We start from the raw sequence: 27,004 nt of genomic DNA, 5'->3' as shown, positions 1-27,004 counted from the left end.
ACATTTCTCCAAAAAGATATAAAATGGCCACTAAGCACATGAAGAGATGCTCAACATCATTAGTCATTAGGGAAATGCAAATCAAAACCATGATCATATGTCAATTCACATCCACTAGAATGGCTACAATTTTAAAAGCATGGAAAATAACAAGGATATAGAGAAATCGCAAGGATGTACAGAAATTAGAACCCTTGTACATTACAGGTGTAAGTGTAAAATGGTGTATCCTTTGTGAAAAACAGTGTGGCAGTTCTTTAAAAGGCTAGACATAGAGTTACCATAAAACCCAGCAATTCCACCCCTAGATTTACACCCCAAAGAAATGGAACATACAGGCATGTTCACACAAAATGTTGAACATGAATGTTCACAGCAGCATTATTCATAATAGCCAGAAGATAGAAACAACCCAAATGTCCTTCAGTGTGAGTGTTTTCAACAAACTGTGGGATAGCCACACAATAGAATATTATTCGGCCATAAAAAGGAATGGAGCACAATACATGCTATGACACGGATGAGCCTTGAAAACATCAAGCTAAGTGAAAGATGCCAGACACAAAAGGTCACATATTGTATGATTCCATTTGGATGAAATGTCCAGAATAGGTCAATCTATAGAAACAGAAAGTAGATTAGTGGTTACCAGGAGCTGGTTGGGGATGGCGAATTGGGAGGTGACAGCTAAGGGGAGCATGGTTTCTTTTTAGGGGGTAATGAAAATATTCTAAAATTGATTGTGGTGGTAGTTTACAACTCTGTGAATACACTAAAAGCCACTGAATTGTACACTTAAATGGGGGAATGGGGGAATTGTGTGGTATGTGAATTATATCTCAGATAAAGCCATTATCCAAAAAAAGGTAAAGGATAAATATCATATTGTATCACTTATATGTGGAATCTAAAAAAAAAATGACACAAATTTTATTTACAAACCAAAAATAGACTCATGGACATAGAAAACAAACTATGGTTACCAAAGGGGAAAGGGTGGGGGAGGGATAAATTAGGAGTTTGAGATTAACAGATACACATTACTATATATAGAATAGGTAAACAACAAGGACCTACTGTATAGCGCAGGGAACTATATTCAATTTCTTGTAATAACATACGATGGAGAGGAATCTGAAAAGAAAATGTATGTATATATGTATATGTATAACTGAATCGCTTTGCTGTACACCTGAAATTAACATTGTAAATCAATTACACTTCAATAATTTTTTTTAAATTTTAAAGGTGTTAACAGGGAAAATGAGTTCTAAAGGTCAAAAATGAACCAGACACAAAGAGTTGTGGGATGAGTGTTCCAGCCATAAGGAACAGCTAATGCAAGGATCCTGTAGCATGAATGAGCTTGGTGAGGAATAGAAATGAAGCCAGCACAACTGGTCAGGGTGGCCAGGGTGAAAGAGGTGGGAGCTGAGGTCAGAGAGGCTGGCAGGGCAGACAGCCTTGCAGCTCATGGTGAGGAATGAGGAATCTCTAGTGAGGATGATGAAGAGCCACGAGGTTTTGGACAGGGAAATATTTCACTGGCCCAAGCGAGTCACATGGCCACACTTAACTGGAAGGGGCTGAGTAGGTGCAGTCCTGCCTGCCATGTACCTGGAAGGAGCACCAGAACTATCTGGAGAATAGCACTAATGACAACCAACCTATTCATATACACGTAAAACCTTTTTGATGTTGTTGTCTATTTGGGGTTTTTTGGGGGGGGAGGGTGATTAGGTTTATTTATTTATTTATTCTTGGAGGAGGTACTAGGGATTGAACCCAGGACCTCCTGCATGCTAAGCATGCACTCTACCACTTGAGCTATATGCTCCCCCCTTACGTACAATCTTGAATGTAGTTTCAGGGCAGTCAGTTCCCTCCTCTGAGTCAATTTCTAGAGCAGGATTAAGATCCCTTGCTAGGCTGGTTCTCCAGCATCCGCTTTGCCTTAGGGCAGGGAGTCTTAACCTGGAGTCTACAGACCCCCGAGAGTTACATGAAGAGAGTTCAGGAGGCCTGCAAAAAAAATTACCTCTATTTCCACTAAACTCTAATTGAAACGATGTGTTGGCAACATACCACAGAAGTGTGAGCAGTACCTGTGATTTTATCAGTCTTAGAAATCACAGAGATTTGTGTATCATGTGACAGTTGCTGCAGGCATCTCGAAATTTCACTTACACGCATTTAAAATTATAGTAATTATTAGACCGGCTGTTAGATCTTGTCACTTAAAATGTATTAGCAAAGAAACACATATATTACCATATCAAAATTTAAAAAAATACTTTGATAACTGTATTTCAGTAGCATTGCTTTCCTTTGTAAGTCTATCTATTTTATCTAATGTATTTAAAAATAATATTTTGTGGAAGATTAAGAACACGAATGAGTCCTAGAGGGTGGCTCTCACATTAGGTCCCACCCCTGTCTTCCTCTCAACCTGCCATGTGGTGCCTCCTTGCTAGGTCTGCCAAGCCTTGTGTTCAAGTCTTAGTCTATAACCATACAGGAAACTGAATGAAGCAGAAGACTTGGAAGCAAGTTCTGAAGATGACTTCTGGATACTGCAGGAGTAGACTCTGGTGCTACCAAATGATGTCGCCAGTAAATGGCCCAGGCTCTCTTCTGCATCGCTGTGCCACAGAAAGATCAGCCTGACAAAGCTGACCACAGTTTGCTGCTGGCTGGCTTGCTGCGGCTGATCCTTTCACCCCTCTGGGCCTCAGTTTCCCCATCTGGCTATGAAGGGTTTGGACTGGATGGTCTTCTGATGGCCTGTCCAGCTACAACAGCCTGAGTTTACGTGCTTCTGGACTATCTGTTTCCATGACATCCCCAGAAAGAAGCCCAGTAGCACTAGGCACTCCTGACCTTGGCACTGAGTTTGAGGGGCTTCCCAAGGATTCCCTACAATGTGGTAGAGGAGAAAAGGTGCTTTCCCCAACCCCCCAAATGCCATCCACCACCCTAGCTCCTTGCCTTTGTTCATACAGCTCCCTCTGTCCAGAACACCCTCCCTGTGTCTGTCAAGGACCCAGTCCAAAGCCAGGCATCATGACAAAGCTGTCACTGTCCACTCTCTGAATGCCCTTGTCACCAAGCATGATGAGCCTTTTAGTGTAACCTTCTTAAATTTATATGTCTGCTGTCTCCAACCACAATGTAAACTCTTCTAAGCAGAACCCAGGTTCTCATCCTTTGAAGCATTCCCAGGCCCAGCTTTTATCAGAGGGGCCTCAAGACGTAGACAAAGGCTTGTGTCATTACTCAGTAAAATCCTGTGGTTGAGTGGGCACTAAGGAACCAATCCCCCTGGGGTCAGATCCTGGCTCTACAACTTACTAACTAGGTCAATTTTTTTTTAGCAAGTGACATTTCTATGCCTTGATGTCTTCACTTATAAGATTGGAAAAATGTTGCCTATTTCATGTAAAGGAAAGATTAGGGAGCAAATTACAAGTTGAGTGCTCGACATTTAACTCAAAATTATTCTTTATACCTTTTGTGTAACAGTATTTACTATGTGTCAGGCTTGTAATCTTCATGACATGCCTATGAAGTAGGTATTATTATAAGGATCCCAAATTTACAGATTGGGAAAGTAATGCAAAGAGATGCCAGGCTACTTATCCAGGGTCATAAAGAGAGCAAATAGCAGAGTGAGGGCTCAGACCCGGGGAGGGTGGTCTCAGGGTCCATGCACTTAACCACTATGCTAACTATGTTGCCTTTCAACAGCAAGCATTATCATCTTTCTTCTGACAGAGCAGACTAATTACAGATGCAAAGAGAATTAGGCCAAGGGGTAAGCTGCCTTCCTCGAGCTCACTTTCTGCTGTCTCCAGGTGCTTTTGATCTGCAAGGTACACATTTTTCTTCCTTCTTCCCTCCGATTGACTTTCAGTCTGATCTTGTTGAGTTGTCCCCTCTGATCTTGCCCTCGTATGCCCATCTGTGTCGCCTACCCGGTGGTCAGCATGGTGGTGAACAAGACGAAGGAAAGAAGGGTCAATCTGCTCCTGCTTAGTGTGAGAAAGACTTGCCCTCACATTTTGGGGTTCTTATGAATTTTGTTTCTCATAATGTAATGTAGACTGCTGTCAAGAGGATGTATAATTTAACCTAGGTCTCCAAGAGTGGGTCCTCTGAGCCATTAACATTCTCAGGCCAATCTCCCTTGTAGAATTATAGACTAAACTGCCATAAGCCTTACGATGTCCAAGTCTGTCACTATACAGAGGGAGGAATCGGGACCCAGGAAAAGGAAGGGACTCGGCAGGGATATAGTAGGTGTTCAACAATTACTTATTGCAAGAATGAAAGACCAAGGGCCAAATACTTGAGAGGTAAGGGGTATTGCCTGAGATCATGGGGTTAAGTTGTTCTCTGTCCTGAGTGCTTCATGCAAACCCCACACCCTGAACTGAGTGGCATCATTTGAGGAGACACATTTAAAAATATGAATGGAGGGGAAGGTATAGCTCCATGGTACAGCACATGCTTAGCATGCACGAGGTCCTGGGTTCAATCCCCAGTACCTCCATTTAAATAAATAAATAAATAAATAAATAAATAAATAAATAAATACCTAATTATCTCCACCTCCAGAAAAAATTAAAAAATGAAAATACTAACGTCTGTAGAAAACAAACTTCTGGTTACCAAAAAGGGAGGGGCAAGGTGATAACTTGGAAGTATGCGATTAGCAGATGCACACTACTATGTATAAAATAGATGAGTCCAAAGATTTACTGTATAGCACAGGGAACTATATTCAATATCTTGTAATAAACTATACAGGAAAAGAATAAAAAATATAGATATATACATATATATGTATAACCAAATCACTTTGCTATACACTGGAAACTAACACAATATTATAAATCGACTATACTGCAATTTAAAAATAAAATACAAATACAAATACAAATGTCTGGACACAACCACTGAGATTTTAATTTTATTCACCTCAGAGGGGAGGCCCAGGCATTGGTATACATATTTTTAAGTTCCCAAGGTGATTCTAATGAGAAGCCAAGGTTGAGACTGCTCTAAACCAGTGTTTCTCAAGCTTGACTGCACACTAAAACCCCCTGGAGCAGGTTTAAGACACACACACACACACACACACACACACACACACACACACATGCATCTGATGGCTGGGCTTCACCCCCAGGAATTCTGATTTAACTAGTCTGGAGTGGGGCCCAGGCATCAGTGTTTTTTTAAAAATGTGCCAGATGATTCTAAAACACAGCCAAGGTTGAAAACCAAAACCAATATCCATTACTTGAGAAGGAATAACTTAAAAGAAATAAACCATAGTTAATCTAGCTTGTAAGCACCAAGAGGACAAAGCATTTTGCCTGTCTTATTCACTGCTGTATCTCTAGCACCTAAAACAGTTCCTGGTACAGAGTAGGTGCTCAGTACATGTTTACTGAATGAATGAATGAATGGTTTCTTGGTTTTCATAACCTTCCCACTTGCCACCATGGGCAAGTCAGTTATAATGTCTCTGATCTATATTTTTGCATTTAAGAATAGAAGTAATAACTCACAGGGCTGTCACGAGGACTGTATGAGATAACATACATAAAAGTGCTTCACAAATTAGAAAGAAATGCAAAAATGCCAGCTAATTTCCCAGATAAAATGTCAATTTCCTATTTTCTCTTCCTGTCTCACCTCCAAAATTTTCATTATCTTTTTAGCCCCACCAGATATAGTCCTGCTGAATCTCCCGAGTCCCACTAGAACATCCTCCATCTGCTCTTTCTCCAACCTAGGCTCCTCTTTGATGATGGTAGAAACACATTCCTTTCCTCCTCACTTGCAGTACAGCCTACTCCCCATTCATTGCAACTGAGAACATGCACAACTGAGAACATGCACGAGGGTTCCCATTATCCATTCTTGACTTACTCCACAATTCTCAAATTATGTACTCTTCTCTGAGCCTGTTTCTTCATCAAGAAAATGGGGATAATAATGGTAGCTATCTCATGGAATCGTGGTGAGGAATAAATGAGTTAACGATTCAGATATTTCCAGGTACATGGTAAGCTCTTAAAATAATAACAAAAGTCATGGCTTTTTTGTCCAAAGTTTCTTCAATTTAAAAAAAAAGAGGGGGATCCACTTAGTGCAAAAGTAAGGCGGGGTATATATGCATGACTGGGACATTATGCTATATACCAGAAATTGATACATAGTAACTGACTATACTTCAATTTTTTAAAAAAGTAAGGTAGGGTAATCTAGCTGTGACAGCTGTCACTTTCCATCTGGAATTGATCTGAGGCCAAACAGAAGTGCAAAAACAATATGCTACTCGCTCTCCTTGTTTGTTTGTCAGCAAAGATGTATTGAGCAACTAGTGGATCCCAAGACACTGGGAGAAAACAACCCCCACCCTTGATGAGTCTAGTGGGAGACCTAAGCCCTTAAGGAAAAAGTCACAGCCCATGCACCACTGTCAATTTGGCAGTGGTACAGCCTGATTGCAGACCAAAATATCTAGGAGTCAGTAAACCATCTCTTGCGTATTATAAGCTTCAGAGTGTTGGTAATGGCAGAGATTACAAAATAGGTAAGGGTAAGCATTAACTAGTATAGCATATTTATTAGATAATATGGAAAGGTATAAAGAAATATAAACAGGTTTTGCTTTGTTTGATGAGTTGTGGGAGTTCTTTATATATTCTGGATGGTAACCCCTTTCAGATATATGATTTATATGATATAGACATTCTTAAATGATACACTAATTTGAAAAGGGCCATAAAAGGGTAGATGCATTGAGATAACTTTTTCTTACAAAACAAAAATGAAACATTCATCAGAAAAAATATTGAAAGAGTATACCTCAGCATGTAGTCAAGTCTTATCTCTGGTTGATACCAAGAATGATTTTTGTTTTGTTTTTCCTTTGTGCTTTCTATACTTCCAAGTTTTCTGCATTAAACATGTATTATTTTTATAATTAGGGAAATTATCATTAAAGTTATTATTATTATTGGTATTAAAGGTAGAGTTCTAGGGAAAAAAAAGAAATGCAAATACCTATCTCTTGCTAGGTCACTTAGTCATTCAACAAACATTTGCGGTGTGCTTCCTTCCAAACTAGATGCTGGGGAAAGAGGGATGAGTCAGCCACTGTCCTTGTTCTCAAGGATGATAATACATAACATTTTGGGGGTGATTTTTTGGTTTACAAAGCCTTTTCCACATGGGATTTCATTTGGTCCTCCCAACAAAGAGAAAACAGGCTCAGCACTGAAATTACCCCCATTAGCAAATACTGAAATTGGGCATTATCCCTTGGCAAAATAAGCAAAAGAAGCCAGGCTCATAACCAGGGCTACTTCTATCTCTAAAGGCCTGTCACTAGCCCACAACCACCTAATGTAACTCTGATTTCCCTTGGGGTAGAGGAAACCCTTCAAACTCATCTGAGCTTATCAGGATCTGAAGGGCCACAGTAGTTCTATCTTATTTCCAAATCCCCACCACCTTTAAAACAGACTTTTGCTCTTCTCAGGCGAGAATGCTAACTTCTAGCTTCCAGTTCATTTTGGGGCCAGGAATGGCCAGGCTGTTCTTCCAAGTTTCAAAGAAGGTCATGTTACTTTCAAGAGGTGGTAAAGGAAAGGAAATAAAAATGAATTCAAGATCTTAAAAAATGACACAAATGAACTGATTCACAAAACAGAAATAGACTCAGACACAGAAAACAAACTTATGGTTACCAAGGGGGAAAGGGGATGGGAGGGGATAAATTGGGAGTTCAGGATTTACAGATACTAACTTCTATATATAAAATAAACAATAAGTTTATACTGTGTAGCACAGGGAACTTTATTCAATATCTTGTAATAGCCTATAATGAAAAAGAATGCGAAAACGAATATATGTGTGTGTGTATGACTGAAACATTACGCTGTACACCAGAAATTAACACATCGTAAACCAACTATACTTCAACAAAACAAATTAATTCAAGAAGTTTCAGTACATATTTGGCAGTCTCTGCCTCAACTATCTTCTCCCAAGTTGGGCCACATGGAGGAACCAAGGGTTGCAAAAGTGAACAAAGCACAGCAGGAATAAGCAGAGAGAGTTGGAGGAGGCTGCAAAGAGGAGGGACTGTCTGAGTGGGAGTCTGGATGAGTGGTTAGGAGTTTTCAGGAAGACAACAGATGAAAAGGTTATGGAAGCCTTCCTTGCCTCTGTGCTCTATGCTTTTTACCTAAAACCCAGCAGCCTGCAGTGGGGTCATTTCCCTCCATACTGTCTTCCCAACTAAAGATTAAGACTCATGAAGGTTCCTTATGAAACTATATGATCCAGCAATCCCACTCCTGGGCATGTATCTGGAGAAAATGCTAACTCAAAAAGATACATGTACTGCAATGTTCACAGTAGCACTATTTACAATAGCCAAGACATGGAAGCGACCTAAGTGTCCAATGACAGATGAATGGATAAAGATGTGGTATATTTATACAATGGACTACTACTCAGCCATAAAAATAATGGAGTAATGCCATTTGCAGCAACATGGATGGACCTAGAGATGATCATCAAAAATGAAGTAAGTCAGACAGAGAAAGACAAATATCTTATGATATCACTTATATGTGGAATCTGAAAAAAGATACTAATGAACTATCTTATTTACAAAACAGAAACAAGACTCACAGACATAGAAAAACTTATGGTTACCAAAGAGGAAAGGTGGGAGAGGGATAAATTAGGAGTTTGGAATTAGCAGATACACACTACTAATATACAAAATAGATAAGTGACAAGGATCTACTGTACAGCACAGGGAACTATATTCACTACTTGCAATTATCTATAATGGAAAAGACCCTAAAAAGGAATAGATAGAAAGATAGAGAGATAGACAGACAGACAGACAGACAGATAGATTGATTGATTGATTGATTGATTGATTGATTGATTGATTGATTACTGAATTGCTTTGCTGTACACTTGAGACTAACACGACATTGTAAATCAACTATACTTCAATTTAAAAAAGACTCAAGGGCAAAAGGTAGGTCTTATCAATTCAGTGTCACCAATACCTGGCACAGGGCCTGGCACAGTTTTAGTACAATGACTTAGGTAGGAATTAGCCCTTGAAACTAGCTCTAAATCTCCAGATTAGAGATAAACTGCTTTCCTTTATTAAAGAACATGAAAATTAAAGGTGAAAAATATCTCAGCTATGCAGAAACTCACCATTTCAAAACACATCAAAACAGGATCCAACAAAGTTTTAGGACAGATAATAAAGAAATGATGTCCACATGTTCCCACCTAGAACCCAGAAGTACCGAGCCCTCCCAATGAACAATTAGTTCTAGTTGTTCATCAGAGAAAGTAGACATTTAGCCTGGAGCCGCAGACAGGAGCCGCACAGCCCCCTCCAACAGCAGACGACCGCCCATGCATCTGGAGGGTAGATGTTTTGTCACCATCAGGAGAATCTCTGCCAGGCGGGAGGCAGCATGGGTGGAGCTGGCAGCGGATGGGGTGAGTTAAAGAGAGTGGGGGGGTCGTTCTATAAATTCCTAAAGAACAAAGTCTAGCTCTTACAAATATCTGTATGCCTGCCACCTGGCCCGGGCCCGGGCACTATCAGACCTCCTGTACAATTGTGCAAGTTGTATTCCTACAAGGGCACCCTGCCAAGGGGTCTCAAGTTGGGGACCAAATTCAGCTAAGCCCAACGCCCTGTCTGACTGCACACAGAAGAAGGGGCACCTTTATTTATTATGCCCAGAGAGGGTGACTTTTCCAAATTGGTCCACCCAGAGAATGCACTATTTTAAAATAGTTATGACCAGGACAAGTGACTTTCTAACTGCTGTGCTCAAAGAATGTGCCTTTGTCTAAAGGTTTCACCCAAAGGGGTGTGTTTTCCTCGTTGGCACATCCAGGGGAGGCACCCTTTTTGCAACCCCTCTACCTGGAGGGGACACCTATTTGCTAGGTATGCTACTAGCTCCCCCTGGCATCTAACAGGAGTTCAGTACATGTTTACTGGAATGGAAGGAGTCCTCCCCTTCGCTGTCTCCTTCCCTTCCCTCACCACCTCCTCCCCACGTGCAGCAGATAGATTTGAAACTACAGGCACAAAAGGTAAAGCCTCCGTGCAAGTCATTAACATTTGCTTCCTAAATCTACCGTCTTAATTAATTTGGAATTATGGGGGGAAAGGTTCCACTGAGCTATTTCACAATGGGGAGTAAACTTACATAACTCGTTATTCCAAGAGGTAAAACGGGCTAGAAATTGGAATACAGTGAGACTCAGCTATACAGAAGCCTCAAGATATGAGTCTCTCTTAATAGCAAAGTTTTCCTGGAGCTGGATGCTTCCCCCACTATTTCATCCTGAATCATTTCTTTAATTTTCACCATTTTGAGTAGAACTCTTCCTGAAAACCCACTTCTCAGTCTTCTTAAATAGATTCCTCTAAGGATTCTTCTGTCTCTTCTTGATGCCCAGTTTGTCATCGGTGTCAATTTGGACACACAAACTAGAGGGTTTGCCTTTAGTATGTCTTCCCTCTGATCACAGCAGGGAGAGGGGATACAAGAAGTGACCCCCTAGAGCCTCCCCTTTTCCCTTATCACCCTTGTCCCAGCATTTCTCAGGGGCTGATGATAGGCCACCTAGGTGGATGTCTCAGGACCCCAAAATAGCCACAGGAGAGGTTCTTCACTCGAAGTCAGTCCAACCACCGATCCTAGAGATTCTTTTAGACTGCTCCTCATCCTTCCGCTGGGCAGCTGCTGGCTTAGATCCACATTCTAAAACTCTATTTCTACTGGGATCGTGAAGGGGGAAAAAAGAGATAAATGCTTTTCCTTCTAAATTGCCTTTGTTGAAGTAGATATGGGTGTAAAAATACTAAACGCATCTATACAGTTTTTCTCACTGTTCTGCACTATCATTAACACAATAATCTACCGGCACAAAATGAGAGAATTCAGGAAAGCACGGAGTCCAATCTAGACGTTGATTCAGAGGCAACGATTTCAACTTCTATTTATGATTTCTGGCATAGCCTAATTTGGAATACCAAATATTACAAAGTGGAAGTTTCCTTCCTCTTCCCTGCACTCCAACAACCCTGTGCATAGTGGAATCTTTATATTCTTTTGCAAAGAGAGGTAAATTGATGTTGACTTGATGTAGGGACCCAACCCAGTCACATCACATGTGATATTAAGTGGTTATGACACAAGAAAACAAAAATACTGTTCTCCTTTAAAATGTTAGTGGTTGTTGATGACATGTTATAACCAAAACAATATAAAATAAAAGATGCTTTATTTCACCTTAACATATATTTATTCCTTTTTATCAGTAAAATGGCTTCCTTCTTCTAATCTCCTTTGTTCTCTTATAAATTTTAAAAAGTGTGTTGTCTAACTTGGCATTATTACTGCTTACAATGAATTCATCTGTGAGACCATTTTTGGGGTCACTTACTTTAATGTAAGCCTGTGTTAGAGTTCATGCTCATTATCCACAAATATATTATAAATTTTCAAGGATTATGTGGTCAAATATATTTGGGAAAATCTGGACACTCTCCTCCAGTTTGAAACATCTATACAACAGTGGTTCTCACCTACGTCTGTACATTAGAATCACCTGGGGTCTTTTAAAAATTCTGGTTCCTGGGCCTCATCCCTCAGCAGTTCTGGTTTTAGTGGTATGGGGTGGGGCCATGGCATTTGTAACTTTTTTAAGCTCTCCAAGTAATTCCAATTTGCAGCCAGGGTCTATATTTTGGCTGTAATTTTAAAAACTGAAAAATGCAACCAGACAAGCAGTGTGAAAGATTCTACTCAGGGAGATTACTGAATTGCCTGGTGGTCCAGGCATGCTCTAGGTACTACCAAGGTGTGCCCGTGAACTTGAGGCTGCCTGATTGGGAGGTCAGGGCTTACTGGCTCCAAACCTATGCTGAGGAGAGTTAGACCCTCAGGCAAGCTGCCAAATACATCACTGCAACATCCTGAGGCCCCAAAATTTTTGTGAGAAGGAAGTATTTCTTCACCCATAAACCAAGCCACTTCTGTAAAACTGGAGAGCCATGCCAGGAGCCACAAAGACATCCCAATGCAAGAAGAGAACAGAGAGCCAGCAGGACATTTGGACGAGGGCTCTCCCCTAAGGCAGGGGATACTGCCTAGCTGTGTGACCTGCATCCATCCTCTGCTGCTTCATTAAAGCTCCTCCTTGGTGTCCCAAGCCTGGCAGGTCCTGTGGTCAGCCAGCACCACAGACTCTGTGACAGGAAACATCTCAGAGCTGCCAGGACTCTCGATGGTGCCTCGGCTTCAGTTCCAAAGAATGTTTTCCCCTTGGTTGGCGAGGCAGTGAACAGATGTCAGTGGGGGAGAATGAAGGGAGGAGTCAAGGGAAAGGAAAATCCTCGGGTTGGGAGAGATGAGCTGACAGCCTCAAAAGCTAGATGCGGCTCCTCCATGGGCACGCGGGCATTCTTTACATAGTCTGCGAAAGGGAAGAATGGCTGTGATTCGGAGCTGTCTAGGAAACAGTCTTATTATAACTTCATCTTGACAGTATCCCCATCCAGGGATTTCAAAAGGTTTCGTGTAATTTCATCTTAGTATTTAGCGATCGTGTGCAAGATTGTGGCATAAGTGCCCAGCATTTTCCATACATTATTTTGGATCCTCATGACAATCTGAACTAGGAGGCAATAACCCCTTTTTACAGATGAGAGACTGAGGTTCTGAGACACCTGAGTCGGTTTTCAGGTGCTGGGCAAGTGAGACAAATCCACAGCTTCCAAATCCCAAGATTCTTTTCCTTAACGTGTCATTTACTGTTTGTTTTTTCTATTTATTAAAATCCCCAAATTAGGAGTTTGGGATTAACAGATACACACTACTGTATATAAAATAAACAACAAGGACCTGCTGTATAGCACAGGGAGCTAAATTCAGTATCTTGTAATAACCTATAATGGAAAAGACTCTGAGAAAAAAATACATATATATAAAACTAAATCTCTTTGCTGCATGCTTGAAACTAACACAACATTGTAAATCAACTATACTTCAATTTTTTAAAAAGTAATACATGCTCATTTAGGAAAATTTGAAAAATACAGAAAGGTACAAGGAAAAAAGTAACACTTGGTCCCATAATCTCATAAAAGTAATTATTGCTATCTGTGTTATTTGTTATCATCGTTATCATTCTGAGATAACAACCATTGTTAACATTTTGGCACATACACTCCCTCCAGTTTCTTTTTTATATGTGTGTGCTTTATTTTGGATAATGTTGTGCATGTAATTTAACACCTGGGTTTTCATTTAGCATTATTTTGTGCCTGTCCACAGGTCCTCATATATTTGTTTCAAGCATGATTTTTCTTAGCTGTCTAGTATTCTGTCACACAGACCTGTCAATATTTACATAACCACACCCATGTTATTGAATAAGTTGTTTTCATTTTTTGGTTAATATAAATAACCAAGGGATTCAGTGAGCATCCTCAAACATTCTTCCCATAACATCTGATTATTTCTTTAGCATAAGGAAATGGAATTACTGGGTCAAAGGGGCATAAGAGCATATAACAACATCACTAGAATTGCTGACAACTGTGATGTGCGGCCTCACGAGAGCAGAGCCCAAGCTCCCTATAGAGGAGAACTCACTCCCCTCAGGGCCTGCAGGTTGGGGAGAACAATATGAGTCTGACTATTCTGCAGATATGGGGAATCAGACTATAAATTTCCAGGCAGTTAATTACACTGTTCTCAGAAGCAAATGATTTCACTTAAAATAAAAACAGCTGAATCATTTTTAAAACTCATCTCCTCTTTGAGTCCATTTTTCAAAGGAAAAAAAAATTTTTTTTTATTTTCCCCCTAGATGAATTACAGACCATTCCTAAGAATCTATGCTATTGAGAAAGCAAAAAATAAAATAAAATAAAACATATAGTCAAACCTCAAATGTCCCCACTCACAAAAAAGCAGGGCATGAATAATATATTTCCTCTTGGATTGCAACTGGAGACACACAGCCGGGACGAACAGGCAAGTGGATTCTTGCCTTCTCTCTCTCATTCTATCTCATGGTGGCCTGGAGCCTCTCCTGGCCTGGACATCTTAGGGGGATCCACGATCTGGCTATGCAAAACAGGGAGGGACCAAAGTCGTCTGGGTGTCATCTGCCCAAGGATAATGAAAACTTGAACGTAGACCAAGAACATCTGCAGTTCCTATTACAGCTTCATTTGAATCTCCCCCAGACTCTCCAGTATCCAGCTCCTTGGTCAGCAAACAGGATGTTAGGGCCTCCCCACCCCACCTCCACTCTGAGGGCTCATTCTGAGTCAGGAGGTGCCTTGCACCCTCTCCTCCAGAATCATTTGAGTTAGTTCCTCCCCCAGACTAGCCCTCTCAGGGATCTGGGGGCTGGGGGCCTCCACACAGGCTACCTCCTGAGCCAGGAATTCCCTCCCCCTCCTTCTCCAGTTGGCCAGCTCCAGATCATCCTTCAGAACTCAGACACCACATCCTCCCCAAAGCTTTTCCAAGCCTCCGGGCTGAGTCGGGTGAGCCTCATCTGCCTTCCAATGACCCCCAGTCGTGCCCCACAGCAGTATGATGATTCCAGGCTCTCCCCGCTGGACCGTGGGGTTGCATTCTAGCTCAGCTCTGTACCGTCAGAGAGCCAGCACAGGCCCAGGCCCAGAGTCAGGGGCTCAATAGATGTGTGATGGTTAGAAAGATGGGTGGGATTGAACTTAATAGGTATTTATTAAGTGCCTATTAGGTGCCATGCATTATTTTAGGGACTGGAGATGTGGCAGTAGAAACAGGTAAAAATCTCTGCCCTCAAGAAGCTTACTTTCTGTTGAGGATCTTATATTTTATGTTTTAATTTTTTATTTTGTTTTTTATTGAAGTGTAGTTTATTTACAATGTTACTTTCAGGTGTACAGCAAAGAGATTCAGTTATACATGTATACACATACATATTTTTTTCAGATTCTTTTCCATTATATGTTATTACAAGAAACTGAATATAGTTCCCTATGCTATACAGTGGGTCCTTGTTGTTTATCTTTACATTTTAGAAAGAGAGAGAGGGAGGAAGGGAAGGGAGGGAGGAGGGAAGGACAGAGATTGCTCAAATCTTCCAAGTTAAAGGACGGAGTCTCCTGGTCTTGGGCACAATCAGACCGTCTGTCTCACACACAAAGCACCTTGCTGCAAACACTTAGTCCACACACCTCCTGTTTATGGCATTATTAGTGTAGACTTGTCCATTAAGATATTGCCATCCTATGAAGATTCCTCAAAACATTAAAAATAGAACTACCATATGATCCAGCAATTCCACTTCTGGATATTTTTGCAAAGAAAAAGAAAAGACTAATTCAAAAAGATATATGCACTCCTATGTTCAATGCAGCATTACTTACAATAGCCAAGATATGGAAGCAAACTAAGTGCCCATCGATAGATGACTGGATAAAGAAGATGTGGTATATATACATAATGGAATATCACTCAGCCATAAAAAGGAATGAAATCTTGCCATCTGTGACAACATGGATGGACCTAGAGGGTTTTATACTTAGTGAAATAAGTCATACAGAGAAAGACAAATACCATATGATTTTACTTAAATGTGGAATCTAAAAAACAAAACAAATGAACAAATATCACAAAACAGAAACAGAATCATAGACAGAGAACAAACAGGTGGTTGCCAGAAGGGAGGGGGTAGGGGGATGAGTGAAATAGGTGAGGGAGATTAAGATGTAGAAACTTCCAGTTACAAAATAAATGAGTCATGGAGATAAAATGGGACATATAGTCAAAATAATGTAATACCTTTGTATGGTGACAGGTTGTAACTAGACATACCATGGTGGTCAATTTGTAATGTATAGAATACTGAATCACTATATTGTACACCAGGAACTAACATAGTGTTGTAGGTCAATTACACTTCAGAAAACAAACTCACAGAAAAAGAGACTGGATTTGTGGTTACCAGAGGGGATGGGTCAGGGGAGGGGGAATTGGATGAAGGTGGTCAAAAGATACAAACTTCCAATTATAAGATAGACAAGTACTAGGGATGTAATGTACAACACGATAAATATAATTAACACTGCTGTATATTATATATGAGAGTTGTTAAGAGAATAAACTCTAAGAGTTCTCATCACAAGGAAAACATATTTTTTCTTTTCTTTTGTATCCATATGAGATGATGGATGTTCATAAACTTACTGTGGTAATCATTGCGTGATGTGGTATATAAGTCAAATCATCATCCTGTAAACCTTAAACTTATGCAGTGGTGTGTGTCAATTATATCTCAATAAAACTGGAAGAAAAGTAAATAAATAAAGTGGATAAGAAAGATATTGCCACCCTGTGCCCTCTAACTTGAAAACTTCAATGAGGGCTTATCTGTGTGAAATCATGCAATTCTTCAGAGCAGGGAAGAGCTGAGACCTCAAGTCAGGAAGGTTAGGCCAGTGGTTCCTGACTGAGGGTAGAAGACTCCAGAGGGCCGTCTAGACAGCTCTAGAGGACTTATCACAGGAAGTCCATGAGTCTGCAGATCCGCTAAGCATTGTTCACCTACTGAAGAAGCACTACTCTGCCTACGTGTGACGAGAAGGTCATCAATTTTAAATCTACAGGTTCACATAAAAGCATTGCTGAATTCACAGTAGCATTCTATCATTGTTTGGTTTTTATTTTTTAATTTTTTTTTTACCATAGTGGATTCCAAAAGTCCAAATTCCATCCTTGGACCCCAAGCCAGACTGAATGGGAAAATCCTAAGCGGTCCAGATTCTAGCTATCAGCTCTCCCCCACCTAGAGTTGAAGACTGGATGCCCAGGCACCCTGTGCTGATGTGATGGGAAACGAGGTGGCACCCACCCCTGCAGACTGGGAGCTCTGCAAAGGAAGGGACTGGGTCTCATTTACCTCTGGTTCTCTAGCACCCAGCACAAGGGTACAATGTGGGAAGGAGACAGGACCCAGACAAACTGGTGCCCTCTCTTCAAGGATAGAAAGTAATAATCTGAGAAAAAGGTGATTTGAGGCCCTCGGGAAGGGTACAGCAAAGCTGGGAAGCCTGTTAAGCTACTTAAGCTTTGAAGACTAATAAATGCATACTTTGGAAACATGTATGCTAAATACATTTTTGGTAATCATTTTACTTTCTCATCCCCCTTGGTTTTTAATAAAAGTGCCTTTAGAAATGCCAACCAGGCTCTGCTGTAATAATGGGAAATAGTCAGGGTGTGGGTATGTGACAAGGAGTGTCCACAATTGGATTAAACGTTATTAGAGAGAATAGAAGGTATAAAGATGGCAGAAGGATTGCAGGGAAAGACGCAATGGAAAGGTGACCTTTAGAGGCCAGTGTCAGGGTCACTGGCCCAGCCACCACTTCCCACCTGAAGATTCTTTTCCCAAAGCTATTTCCCACTCAAAGCTTAAAAGAGACTGTTTTGTTTCAACAAAAGAGCGAGCCTGTTGCCTCACATCTGTTGCATCTACACGACGCAAAGTAGACCTTCCTTCCTACCCTCTGCCTGCATCTCACTCCCCAAGTCCCAACTGCAGAAACCACAGAAGGCCTATTCTCGAGAGCATTCCTCAGTTCCCAAAGGTAGCAGGACTTATTCCTCATCCTGAAGCAGTTCCAGCTAGAATAAAAAAAAAAAAATTCCACGGGAGTGACTCTCAATGAACAACTGACTTTGAACTTAGCGTCCCCTGCAGAGGGCAAAGCACTGACTTGGATGTCAGAAGGCCCGGCCTCTAGATCAAGGCCTCCTGCCGCTGACCTGCTGTGTGACCTATAACCAGTGCCACATTTCCCAACAGGCAGATTAAGTACACACCTTAGGCCACCAACAACAGGAGTACAAAAGACAGAGAGAAGGAATGAATCCATTAAGAGGCCATTTTGTTTTCAACGTACATGTGGAGCTTTGAGTAACTTTTTAAAATACCATTTTATTTGAAGGTTTAGTATTGCTTTCATTTGGAATTACGAGTGGAGGGGCACTATAATCTTTTCAGCACTTAGGGCTACTAAAGGTCTTGAGCCAGCTGGGTGACTTTAGATCAGTCCCTTCCCTTTTCTGGGCCTCAGGAGCCAAGTGTCATGGCGCCCATAATGGTTAATGACTGAATTTTTGGTGCTACATAGTATACACAGACTCCACCCAAACCAGAGAAGTACAGGGACAAATGATGCAAATTCGCCACCCTTCCTCCTGACTGACCCCTAATCAACTCCATAAAGATCAAAACTGAGCCTAAGAGCCATCACCTGAATCCTCTCCTATTACTCTAAGTCCTGTCATCCTGATGCTTTTATCGCTTTTGCTGTTCATGTATCTAAAAAAGGAGAAGGTTAAATTTCTTGTTTCCAACGAGGAGGAAATACTAGTGGACGTTTTGGTGTCTAAACATCCAGGGAAGATGTTTTCAACACATGGAAATACCATGAAGCAGACCAGGAATTTCATGGTATTTAAAAGAAAATGGGTTTGCTCCCCAACCCCGTCTGTCAAGCCACAGTCCCAGCAGTCTCTGGGGCTAACAGGTAGGACAGAGACAAAAGTGAGCCCTGGCGCAGTGCCTGTTCCAAGTCCCCCAAGTGCCCCCTGCTCCAGCCAACTCAAGCAGATCATACCCCCCTCAACAGCAGTGACGGTCAGATTCAAGGTCTACCACACCTCATCTAACAGTAAGCTGGCTGCAGTCTAGAGGTGCCGTTTTCATTTATTCATCTCTATATAGATTTACGACAATCTCCCCTTGCACTGGAATTATGATTTAAACATAAATAAACCAGCTATCCTGTCCAATTTGGAGCCAGAGTTGCCACCAAGTTGGAAAATCAAAAGGCATTAATTCTACATAAAGATGAAGAGGGAGTTTCCACGGTTGACCCAATTGGCTGTATACAAGCCAAAATCATTGCAAGGAGGAACAGAGCATCTTTCCCACAGCAAGTTCATGGGCTAATGTAACATGATAGTTCCCCAGTGTTATTAAACATACCTAGTGTTGTCTGTGCTTCAGTGACTTCCTTGCTTGCACAGGAGATATAATACTCCCAGGCCAATGGCCTGATTGCTTTCGTAATTATCATCTAAGCACCTACAAGCATTAAATAAATCTCTGAGGGAGGAATTGGAAAGCTTGGATTGACTCAGCATATGGCGGAAGGCATGGAGCTATTTCCCACTGGCTTTTACCATGCCATTCTTGAGATGAAGAGCACAGAGTCCCAGACACGAAGGCAATAAAATGGGTCACATTCAAAGCCAGATGCGAGCAAAAATACAAGTTATAGGCAGGGCGATGCCAAGGGTGAGGCCACAGTCACAGATCCACAACCAGAGGCGCTTCAGTGCAGTCCTGTAGCCCGCCCTCTCCTCCTTCCAACCCCCATCCCCCACCCCAGGCCAGTTACAAGACCTTCAGGGGCAATCTCAAAGGGGTTCAAGTTACCAGAGAACAGCCTTCAGTGGAGGAGAGGGTGTTGCCAGGCAACAAGCCCAGCCCCATCCCACCCTGGTAACCTTGAAGATGGTGGGGGCATGACCCCTGATTGTGGAGAGGAACACCTCTGGCTCCTTTTAGCATCAACTTTCTCCTCCTCTATCTCTCTCCCTCTCTTCTCCCTGTCCTCCCCTCCTCCCACCGACTGCCTCCCTGCCCGGCCCAGCTTGCAGTCTCGTCTCTGCAAGTCTGAAGGCTATGGGCCAGTCTGACTTCTCATTACTCAGTCCAGGGGTGGCAGTCAAGCTATCCCCTGCAGGGAGGGTACAAGCTGCTGGCTTGTCAGGTGTCATTCACTCTGGCCGTGTTGCTTCCAAAACTTTCTTCCTCCTTCCCAGTTCTTTCCTGCCCCCATGGCCAAAGAAATAGCTAGAGGAAGAATCTGGGGGAAATCCAGCCTGATAGAGGATATAGAGGGCAAAAGGCTGACTGGGAGTGCTGACCACCAGCAAAATGATCGGTAACAGGGTAGGAGTGCTAGGAGGAAAAGACATAGGGAAGAAGAAAAGGGCAAGCCCTGACAATGGTGAGGGGAAAGGTGTTATTTATTTGGGGGTCAAAATATAATATCCAACCTGCTGAATACCTTGTTGAAGCTTATGCCTGAGCGACCAGGGGGTGGCCAGATGGAGCACTGATTACACTCCCCAACTCCATTTGCATTTGGCACTTATGCTCAGATCATTGCTGAGAAGGTCTAATTTAAGTGCTACGCAATCAAAGCTCCTGAAGAGAAAAGTGTGCAGTGGGAACTCCAGGCGAGTCTAGGGCAGGGCATTAGACCAGAAAATGGAAAACCAGATCTTCTTGCCAAATTAAGGAAGCTGTGTTCCATTGACACAGCAGTGCCTCTGAGCCTAGAGACGTGCACATTCTCAAAGGCAAGTGGCCACCCCAAAGATATGGGCCATGCTCCCAGTTCTTGCAAACTTCAAAGAGGCCAACCCAATGTAATTTATCCGAAGAACTGCTCCCTTCTTTTAAAAGTTATCCATTGCAAAGAGCCATCTCTTTCTAATCCAGCCACTGGTCTGGTCCCAAGGTGACTTGGTGAAGCCATGCCTTCCCTCACATGGAAAGGGCTGACCAATTCAGTGGACAGAAAGATGCAAATCGGAAAAGCAGAGCCTCTTCGCTGTCCTTAATTTACCCTGCTGAACTCAGTAGGTGGCTCTCTGCAGGCTATGTGGGGATTTTGAAAATGACTCCCCAAGCTGACTGATCAAATTTTTCCTAGGCTAATCCGGGTAGTCAGTGGGACCCCAGAAAAAAAAAATCAGCAATGACCTTCTTACCCTCTCATTAACTGACAACTAACCAGACCTAAGGCTCCAGCTTTCCTGGTCCCCTGCCATGCAGAGACTTCTGGTCCCATGACTACATTCCATCTGGCAGTCATCTGTGTCTTCCACCGTCCTTTCCCCACAGGACTCAGTTCATTTTCTCCACCAGTGACCTCCACCATCTACCTCGGAGGTCAGAGAGTTTTTTGAAGAGGAGTGCCAGGGCCTCTGACTCCTATCCTCCCAGAAGGAGTCGGAGAGAGGTGAGGTCTGCAATGAAGAGGGGTTGACCCAGGCAATTCTTTCCCAAGGCAGCTGGAGGCTCGCAATCACAAGTCCGCCGGGAGCCATATTCTGCCTCCATCTGAAACTTCCTGTCCACACTGCTCCTTCTTTCCCCTAACTTTCTGGTGGCGCCAACTGGCCCTGGAACCTGGCATGCGCCAGCTGTGGTCAACATTTCCAGCACATTCAGTCCCCTCGCTTTCAGCAAAAGCCCCACACTCAAAGGGATCACTGCATTTCCCTGGAGAGATGAGTCCCCATTCAAAGTGTGGGGGTCCAAAGTAGTAATGTACCAGGGCTCGCGCTGACCTCCTGTCCTCTCACGGGTCCTGCGTGCTCAGCCAGGGCGCCCCTGGATTTCTCAAGCATGGCTGATTTCTAAAGGAATCACAAAACTGATGACAGTTGCTTTAAATGGTTCTCTCGAGCAAGTCTGTGCAGCCAGACCCTACGGATAGGGGGTCAGCGAAGCCGGAGCGGACGGGGAGAATCTCTCCTCCCCGCTACCCATTCCGGCCTCTCCTGGAGCACCGGGCCCCGAACTCGCGGGGAGAAGTAGGCAGGCGGGCTCTCAGACACTCCTCTGAGTGAGAGCCTCGAGCGCGCTCCAGCGCGAAGTTGCACAGTTTTAAATTCAGTAGGCACGGCCGCCAAGGCTCCTGCCACCGCGTAGGTGGCCCGCGGCTCCGGCGCGCTTCCTAAAGTGGCCCCGAGCTCCTAAACCGGAGCAAAGACGCCAGCGGCGCGGCCATTTGGTTCCCGACGCCGCGAAGATGAGGACGCCTCGGGCCTGGGGGCGGCGCCGAAGCCGTCCCGGACCCAGCGGCTCCCGGGGACCCCCGCCGGTCCCCCGGCCTTCCTCCCTCGGATCCCCCGAAGGCGGCCGCCAACCCCAGGGCCGGGAACCCCGAGGGCACATGGCCACTCGGGACGGCGCGGCCGGGTCCAGGAGCAGGAAGTTCCACCCGGAGAGCGGCGGGCGTGGAGTCAGGGAAATGGGATCCCCTTCTCCCCGAGGGGAAGGGAGGGGAAGGGAGGAGAGAAGAGGAATGGGGAGGGCGGGGGGAGGGGTGGGCGCAGAGCGGGCGCGGGCTGGCGCCCCCAGAGGCGGGGTGCACGCGGGACCGCTGGCGGCCCGGGCGCGGCTTACCTAGCTCTTCCTCGTCGTCCTCCGGGCCGAGCAGGCGGCAGGGAAGGCGGCGACGGAGGCGCACGGTGCGCCGGAACAGGCTGTCGGTGCGGCGCCCCAGGGCCAGCAGGTGCCCCTCGAGGTCCTCGAGCAGAGCCAGCGAGTGGCCACAGAGGTTGGCGAGCTGCCGGAGCAGGCTGAGCGCGGCTAGGTGGCTCACGTCGCGGAGCTCGGTCAGCGGCTGCGGCGGGTTGCGGGGGCACAGGCGCTGGGGCACCACCGTGCGCCTGTAGAACGGCATCCCCGGCGCGGGCGAGGGGGACCAGCCTGGAGGCGCGGCCGGCTCGTCCCGAGCGGCGCCCCTGGCCCGAGCGCCCCTGAGCGGCGGCCCCAGCTCCGGGTGTAGCAGGCCCCTGGGCGCGCGCCGGCGAGCGGGCAGGCGCCGAAGACGCCAGGCGGGTGGGCGGGCTGACGGGTTCCCAGCCTGGAGCGCCGGCTCCCCCCGGGGCTGCACACTCGCTGGAGCCACCAGTCCCTCTGACTCTGGTTCGCTGAGCTCCTCCTCCTCCTCCTTCCCCGCCTTTCTCCACCTCCTCCTCCCTCGCTCTGCTACTTCGGGATCCCCCCACCCACCTTTTTTTCCCCTTCTTTTGCGGTCAGAGATTCACAGATTAACGCTTGATCTGGGAGAGGAGGGAAAGGGAAGTAAGAGTAAAAAGATCGAGCTGGAGCGTAAAAGAAGGAATGTCTGCGCGAGTGGAGTGTGTGCGTGCGTGTGTGTGTGTGTGTGTGTGTGCGCGCGCGCGCGTGTGTGTGCGCGCGTGTGTGTGTGCGCGCGCGTGAGTGTGTGTGTGATGTTCGTTCTGTACAGTATGTATGCCCGCGTCCTCCCGTGTAGCTCCAGTCCCGGTACTGATGGTTAAAGTTCTTTCCTGCCTTGGTGTTTTTTTTTTTTTAATTTAAACTTTCTTCGTAAATAATAAAAATTTAAGCGCATATGCGCCCACACCAGCTAGTAACCAGCGGAGACCCACAGAATAGTCTGACTTCATTCATCTAACGTTCCTTCCCCAAACGTACTCGGTGCCACGCACAGGCTAGGTGACTAGACTGTGAGTACAGCATTCTAGCACCTAGGAGCTTAGAAATGAAGGGGAAAGAACCAAATATCTTACTGCAGAGAGGAGGATATAGCTCAGTGGTAGAGTACATGCCTAGCAGGCACGAGATCCTGGGTTCAATCCCCAGTATCTCCATTAAAAAAAAAATAAATAAAACCTAATTACTCCCCCTCAACAGTATTTTTTAAAAACTAAAAAAAAATCTTACTGGACTTCTCAGAAGGCAGTTTCTCTGGGGAGTCCCACAGTGCCCGGACTGCTGTAAAGGCTCTGGGATGAATGAATGAATGAATGAATGAAAACAAACCTATTCTCTGGAACAGTAGATTTATTTCTGAAACAGAGACACTACTCTATATTTTAAGCAAAAAGGGAGCCCAAAGCCCTCTCTTCCTGGTGAGGACTCCCGGCTGAGATGGGCTCTTGGGATGTCCTCTGAAGAGGTGGTACAGGAGCCAGGGTGTGCTTTCAGTACTGACAACCCTGTGGTCACGTCCTGATTTCTCTCCATTCTAGGAGGTAGAAGAGAGGGGGATACTGGCATCCTGAGAAAAGCAGAGTGCCCAAGTGTGTAAATGTCCCTGTGCACTTGGGGAGTTGCCACTCACAACACTTATTTTCAACACGCGAGCTCCCATCTGATTATCTTCTAATCCACTTCCTTGACTTTGGTGTGGTTCCACTTCTTCCTTCTGGTAATTCTCTCCTTCTAAAAATGTTCCCATCCTTATATTCCCTTATAGTCTTTTAGCAAAACACCTTGAACAGAATATGTGGGTCTGCACTCCCAATCCTGAGTGTGGCCTGTTTTCATTCATTCCTTCAGAGAATTGTCCTTTAGGCCATTCAAGAAGGCTCTATAACTAGTTAAGAGTAATCTGTTTACCCTTTTCAGTAAATCGCTCTCCCTTGTTAAATAAATTGGAACATGGATACTAGGAAAGTTGGGTTCTAGTTCAAACACGAATAAACAGATAGGCAAAAGACAACTCATTTTCTGAACTGTGAAATCCAGTTGCAGAATGAGGACCTGAAATTCTCTATTTGGCAAACTCAAACCCAAGCCAAGAGAGTGACTGGCAGGAAGTAGGGGTTTGGCTGCACTCTCCAGGGATACTTTTCCTTGACCTATGGGCTGTTTAGACTGATCTCCGGGAGAAGAAGAAATGAGGTACGAGCAGATTGAAGCAGACTGTGTGGGCAGAGCTTTGCTGCCCCAGGGCGGCGGGCCTGGTGTCTGAGACACCCTCACTACTCTGATTCCTGAAGCTGATGAATCTTCCCGGGCTCTCTAATAACAAGCTCAACTCTCAGCAAATCAGTGTTGGCCCCACGCCCTTCCCCCAAGCCGAGTCCGCTCAATCCAGCCTCTTCAAGGCGCTGGCCCTGGCTTTCATCAAGGAAACATCAAGGGCTTGCAATGGGGCCATCTCAGAACGGAGCCCCTCCTCCCCTCCGAAGAGTGGAGCTGCACTGCACGTATCGTACCATTGAAGAAGTCAAGGGAATACGTATGTTTTCACCTTCCTTTCTATCTCCAGTCTCTTCCCAGCAGGAAAGATGAGACCTCGGGAGAGAGTCAGACCTGAATGCAGAGAGCCTCTGAGGAAAGAGCACAGGGGCCTGGCTCTGGTCTGTAGGGGGAGAGTTGTGGTTCTAAAAGAGCCACACTCCAGCCAAGCTGTCTGGGGCAGGCAAGCAGCTAAGGGGAAGGGCCCTGCCCCGTGCTCCCACTCCCACTCCAGCACAGCATCCACACAATCATCCTGGTTTACTAGTAAGAATATTTCTTTGGTAATAACATTGTCTCTCCCTCTAGATGTTCGCTCCCTGAGGCAGCAACCACATCTGTCTTGTTCACTCCTGTATGCCCCATGCCAAGTCTAGCAACTGGCCCATGAGAGGTACTCAGAAAATGTAATGCTGATGAATGAATAAATGAAGCTGGATCGGAGGCAGCACCTGGTATGAAGAGCCTTACTAAAGGATCTAAGTTGGCCCAAGGGGCAATAGAAAGTCATTGTTTCTGGAGCAGAATCCGGTCTGACGCCGGGAAGGAGGGGTCTGCGAACTCTTCATCTGGAGGCAGCTGGAAGAGGCAGATGTGGCAGGCAAAGCTGCTATGCCGCAGCTGTGCCCACATCTTCAGGGGAAGGCGCCAGAAAGTGGTCCTTGTATTAAACATTTGCTTTATGAAAATGAATATACGTATGTATATGTATGACTGAAACATTATGCCATACACCAGAAATTGACACAACATTGTAAATTGACTATATTTCAATTAAACAACAACAACAAAATTTGCTTTCATGTTTTGATCAACTGGGGAGAGGGTAGAGCTCAGTGGTAGGGCACATGCTTAGCATGTTATGAGGTCCTAGGTTCAATCCCCAGTACCTCCATTAAAAAACTAAATAAATAAACCTAATCCCCACCCCCCAAAAAAACCCATCAATTTAACATTGAAAAAAATTTTAAAGAATGAGATTTTTAAAAGTGAAAAACAATATGTCCACAGCCATACCACCCTGAACACACTTGATCTCGTCTGATGTGTCTATCAGCCTTGGCACTATACATTCTGAAAGGCCCCTAACTACCAAGCCAGACCTGAAAATGCTGCCTGTTTTCTACCCACCCACCAGCTTCTGGACTCTGAGCCTGTAGTAGTTCATCTGTCACTGTGCTCCGAGTTGCAGTCTGAGCCTTAGCAAGACTCACCTGTGGAATTGGATCTGTAAGTCTGGCCTAGAAACAGACTAAGAAAGAGTGGTTAGAGAGATAGGAGGGAAATGGGAGAGCTGACCACTCATAACCAGGAAGGCCCCTGCTCCCCTTCCCATCTCCTGTCCTGCCTAACTACCTGCTGCCACAAACCTAGCATTTCAATCAAAACTGAATTTGATATGTGTAGTTTACTGTACAGGAATCATACCACAATAAAGGTGTTTTAAAAAACCCTACAAATATCCCAATTAAAAAGTGGGCAGAAGGCTTGAATAGACATTTTCCCAAAGAGGACATGTAAATAGCCAACAGGCACATGAAAAGATGTTATATCACTAATCATCAGGGAAATGCAAAACAAAACTACAATGAGATATCACTTCACATCTGTCAGAATGGCTATTCTATCATCAAAAAGAACACAAATTACAAATAGTGCCTCAATGTCAAAACTCTCCAAAAAGTGCTATCAAAATAAACAACTTCAAGTTTTTAAAAAACTGAATTTGAAAGAATAAATAACATAGGATATGCCATTTCTCTTCCTCCAAGCTGGCAGTGTCCACAGCTGCAAAATGAAAATTTGTGAGCAAACCTCATACAACCTCTACAGCTCCCCAGTAGGGCCCTCAGTCTAGTTCACCACGAGAGACAAGAAAGGTGCGCCCCCTGTTGCTCCCTCTCAAATGTACCCAAAGAGTAGCATCTTGGTGACTAAGCAGAGATGTGAGTTTTCTCCTTGACATTCCTCTCTGGTCAATCAATTGTTCTATCTAAGTTGTAAGAATATGCATTCCACCTCA

General features: G+C 44.2%; 1 protein-coding gene across 5 annotated transcripts in view; it reads right to left on the bottom strand.

The window, feature by feature from the left end:
* Positions 1 to 23,405, bottom strand: part of NHSL2 (NHS like 2) — a 241,463-nt gene extending 218,058 nt beyond the window's left edge. For 2 of the 5 annotated variants that reach the window (XM_032475495.1, XM_032475488.1), the window contains exon 1: positions 22,372 to 23,395. In XM_032475495.1, the coding sequence (XP_032331386.1) occupies positions 22,372 to 22,651 (280 nt within the window). In that variant the 5' untranslated portion in view covers positions 22,652 to 23,395. Of the gene's footprint in view, positions 1 to 22,371 lie in introns of all 5 variants that reach the window. The other 3 variants (XM_032475494.1, XM_032475487.1, XM_032475496.1) reach the window with 3 other exon arrangements.
* Between the last annotated feature and the right edge of the window lie 3,599 nt (positions 23,406 to 27,004).

Source organism: Camelus ferus, chromosome X, assembly GCF_009834535.1.
Source record: "Camelus ferus isolate YT-003-E chromosome X, BCGSAC_Cfer_1.0, whole genome shotgun sequence".
NCBI classification, from domain to species: domain Eukaryota; kingdom Metazoa; phylum Chordata; class Mammalia; order Artiodactyla; family Camelidae; genus Camelus; species Camelus ferus.
This window is presented reverse-complemented; position numbering and strand designations above follow the sequence as displayed.